Source organism: Pterocles gutturalis, unplaced genomic scaffold (assembly GCF_000699245.1).
Source record: "Pterocles gutturalis isolate BGI_N339 unplaced genomic scaffold, ASM69924v1 scaffold53149, whole genome shotgun sequence".
Taxonomy (NCBI): domain Eukaryota; kingdom Metazoa; phylum Chordata; class Aves; order Pterocliformes; family Pteroclidae; genus Pterocles; species Pterocles gutturalis.
Genome location: NW_010130127.1, coordinates 58 through 3,360, shown reverse-complemented (window position 1 = coordinate 3,360; position 3,303 = coordinate 58). Strand labels below are relative to the sequence as shown.

The following is a 3,303-nucleotide window of genomic DNA, read 5'->3' as shown; positions in this document are numbered from 1 at the left end:
TGTCTAGAGAGCTGTCAGCTTTGTTCTGCTGGCAGTTCTTGGTACAGATCAGATCACTACTGTCTTTAGTGAATTTAAGGGCCTCGAACCCAGTCCTTTAAACCTGCTAAAACAGGCAGAGATGGAAGCAGGACAATGCTCATGTGCTCTTCTAACAGCTCCCTCCTGCAGATACATGCTCTATGCCTGAAAACTCCAGCCAGAATTCAGATGGTGAGGCTGCAACTCCCCAGTGAGCAAACCACCTATCGTCCTTGTGGCCACTCTCCTCAGAGTGCCCCAGAGCTGCCTGCGCTTATTCTGATCCAGTCACTGGCTCCAGCGACGTTCCCGAGCAGCAGCTACTCTTAACAACAGGAAGACCCCGATTTGGAGCTGGAGTGTAGGTCAATGGTGTGGCCCAGCATGCAGTGTTCTAGCTGCTCCTCCACCGCCAGCACCTGTCGCACAGCCTCCTCAAAGGCCACTGCCACATTGGTGTCATCCTTGGCGCTAGTCTCCAGGTATGGGTAGTTACCATTTTCCATGCACCAGGCGTGGGCTTCCTCTGTGCTCACTTGTCTCTCAAGTTTGTCTATCTTGTTGCCCAGCACTACAAATGGGAAGTGTTCAGGGTCCTTCACATCAGCATAATAGACAAACTCCTTCTGCCAGTTACTGAGGTTCTCAAAGCTCTGCCGGTCATCCACACTGAAGGTCAGCAGGCAGCAGTCTGCTCCCCTGTAAAAGGGGGTTCGCAGACTCTTGAATCTCTCCTGTCCTGCAGTGTCCCAAATCTGGAGGGTCACAAAACGTCCATCCACCTCCAGGTCCCGGTTTAAGAACTCCACACCAATCGTGTGGAAAGCCTGTGAGTCAAACTTGTTGGTGACGTACCGGTTCATGAGGGAACTTTTCCCAACTCCACCATCCCCAAGGAGAATGACCTTCAAGAGCAAGGACTTTCCACTCATTGCAGCAGGATGGAGGGGCGCAGTACCAAGGCAATCTGCAGGGTTCAGAAATAGTAAAAAATAGGTATTTGACTCATGGATTCTGCAGAAAGTTGCACATGGAAGAACAGAATATGACATTTCCATCACCACTTCTGAACAAGTTTTTTATATAGGAGGTAATCTCTCTTGTTAGAAAGATTAGCGCTGGGAATTGGACAAGCTTTCAGGCACACGAGTCCTCCATCAGGTCCAAAGTGGAAGCAGCAGGTCACCACTGTACGTGCAAGGTGAGAACAACTGTTGAGTTTATATCAATTATACCACTTTTGGTGAAAACTCTGTATCAGAAAGCTTGTCCAGTTTTTCCAAACATACCATCAGTAGTTAAACATCTCTTCCGGCCTGTGTCCTCAGGCTGTCACAGAAACAGCACAATCACCAGGGATCACTGTCATCAGGCTTTCCTTTCCACTGTACAATCACTAGTTAAATAATTTCTCCTATCTGACTTGCTCTCCTGAAAGGATGCAAAAAATATACAGACCTATCATCAATACAAGTCATCTGGCAAACCAGTTCTTAATCACCCCAAGAATGCTGACTCACCTTACAAGTGGAGCTGTGCTTTTTTTCTGCACATGATCTCTACAGCTCAGAAGGGGTTTCCCAGGCACAGAGACCCAGATTCTCTGCTGCTCTTCTCTGGCAATACTTTTCACAGGCCAGTTTGCTGGGGCACTGGTGCAAGTTCACATCGCAGCAACCCTGACACCACCACAGGTGCCTTAGTCAGCAGTCGCAAAGGAAAGGACAAGAGCCAACCAGTCCTCCCTCTGCCGGGGACATTCTGCAAGCAAAGGTAAAGGCCCAGCACACAGTAAGATGTTTGTTTCACTGCTGTCTGTACTGTACCCGCTCTAGAAATACAGCACTTCTGTCTCAGGACTGTCCAGGGAACACCTTCCTGCAGCACAACAGTCAATATAAAACAAATACCTGTCAGTGAGGTTGCCAGTGCGCTGGCTTTCAATTTGTAATGTTGACCCAGTCTGGAAGACCAACAGCAGAGCTCTAGAAAGCTGAAAGTGCAGCACTGAAGGCTGGAGTAAAACAGGCAAGAACAAGGTGCTGAGGACCGAGTTTCCCTTGCCCTAAGTAAAATAGAAGACAGCCCATTTCTGACCCGGGCAGAGCTAATACATTGTAGATGCTAAACCCAAAAGAAAAAAATAAATTGAAGGAGCTTTGGCATGAGTGCACAGGCTGTGAAACTCATGTCTCCACCCAATCCAGGGGATGTTGATCTGCTTGGCCTGCCGACCCACACACTCTGGAATCTGATCTGAGGATTGAACATCTACCTGAATCTGCTAACCAGAAGAGTGAGCCAGCTAGCAAGAGACTGGTATGAAAAGAGATGGGATCTAGCTTGCTTACACCTGCTACCAATATTCCTGGGAAGAGTACGGACACACTACTAGACCAACCTCCAACCACCCAAACCAGGAGCATTCAACACTGGTCAGATCAGCACTCCTATTCCTTCCAGGCCAAAAACCACTTTCTGCATTAATTGCAGGGGGCCCTGTTCAACTTTGTTTCTGCTCTTTTTGCAGCTCTTTCAACCAGTGCTTACCACAAAGTCAAAATCAGAAACTTCTGCTTCTACTTCAAGTTAGTTTCTGGTGGAAAGTGCAAAAACGAAACGCTCACCAATTTCACTTCCCCTGCACAGAAACACCCCAAATCAAGCACAGCTGAACTAACCTGATGGACCATGGGACATCTGAGAAGCATCTGTGCAACCCAGTGGTTCTAAAGCAAAGAACAAAATGCAAACGTCACAAGAGACAAACAGGAATTGCAGCATAGCTCCTGGGGATGACTGCTTTAGAAAGATCTTCCCTGAGCAGGTGAGCTGCTCAAAACTCTTGCTCTTCCTTTTCCAAACCATGTCTGAGGGGGCGGGTTTAAGATGATCCTTGCCTCCTGTCACCAAAGCCCTTCCTGACACACGGCATTAGCCCTGACAAGAGTTTTCGTTTAGGAACAGTATGTTAGCAAGCTTTAAAAATTACTAATGGGTTATGCTAGACTACTGCAGAGCCTGTCAGAACAGCAGACAGACACGACAGAGTCACGACACCGATGTTAGCAATGCTGTTTGCCACCTGCGCTCACTGATTAGCTCTTTGCAGGCTACTTCGGAGGGTAACCTCGACTTGCAGCAGGACGCCAGCACCTGTTTGCAGATAAAAGCAGCGGGGCAGATTTGTGGGAGCTGCAGGCTGGGTCCCGCCTCGCCCCGCTCCCCAGGCCCTGGCTCCCAGCTCGGCAGGAGGCAAGACCCCCTCGCCTGGCTGCCCGG

The 3,303-nt window shown here is 49.0% G+C and overlaps 1 protein-coding gene across 1 annotated transcript; it reads right to left on the bottom strand.

Moving 5' to 3' along the window:
• Positions 1-6: 6 nt before the first annotated feature.
• Positions 7-1,910, bottom strand: RAB9B (RAB9B, member RAS oncogene family). Its single transcript, XM_010080099.1, has 2 exons — positions 1,848-1,910; positions 7-988 (listed from the first exon to the last, which is right to left on the bottom strand). Exon 2 carries the CDS (start codon positions 951-953, stop codon positions 348-350), a length of 606 nt encoding a protein of 201 aa, XP_010078401.1. The 5' UTR covers positions 954-988; positions 1,848-1,910; the 3' UTR covers positions 7-347.
• Positions 1,911-3,303: the final 1,393 nt, after the last annotated feature.

What these genes read in the sequence shown, in the direction of transcription:
- RAB9B (XM_010080099.1), bottom strand. Translation starts at nt 953, where the DNA reads ATGAGTGGAAAGTCCTTGCTCTTGAAGGTCATTCTCCTTGGGGATGGT.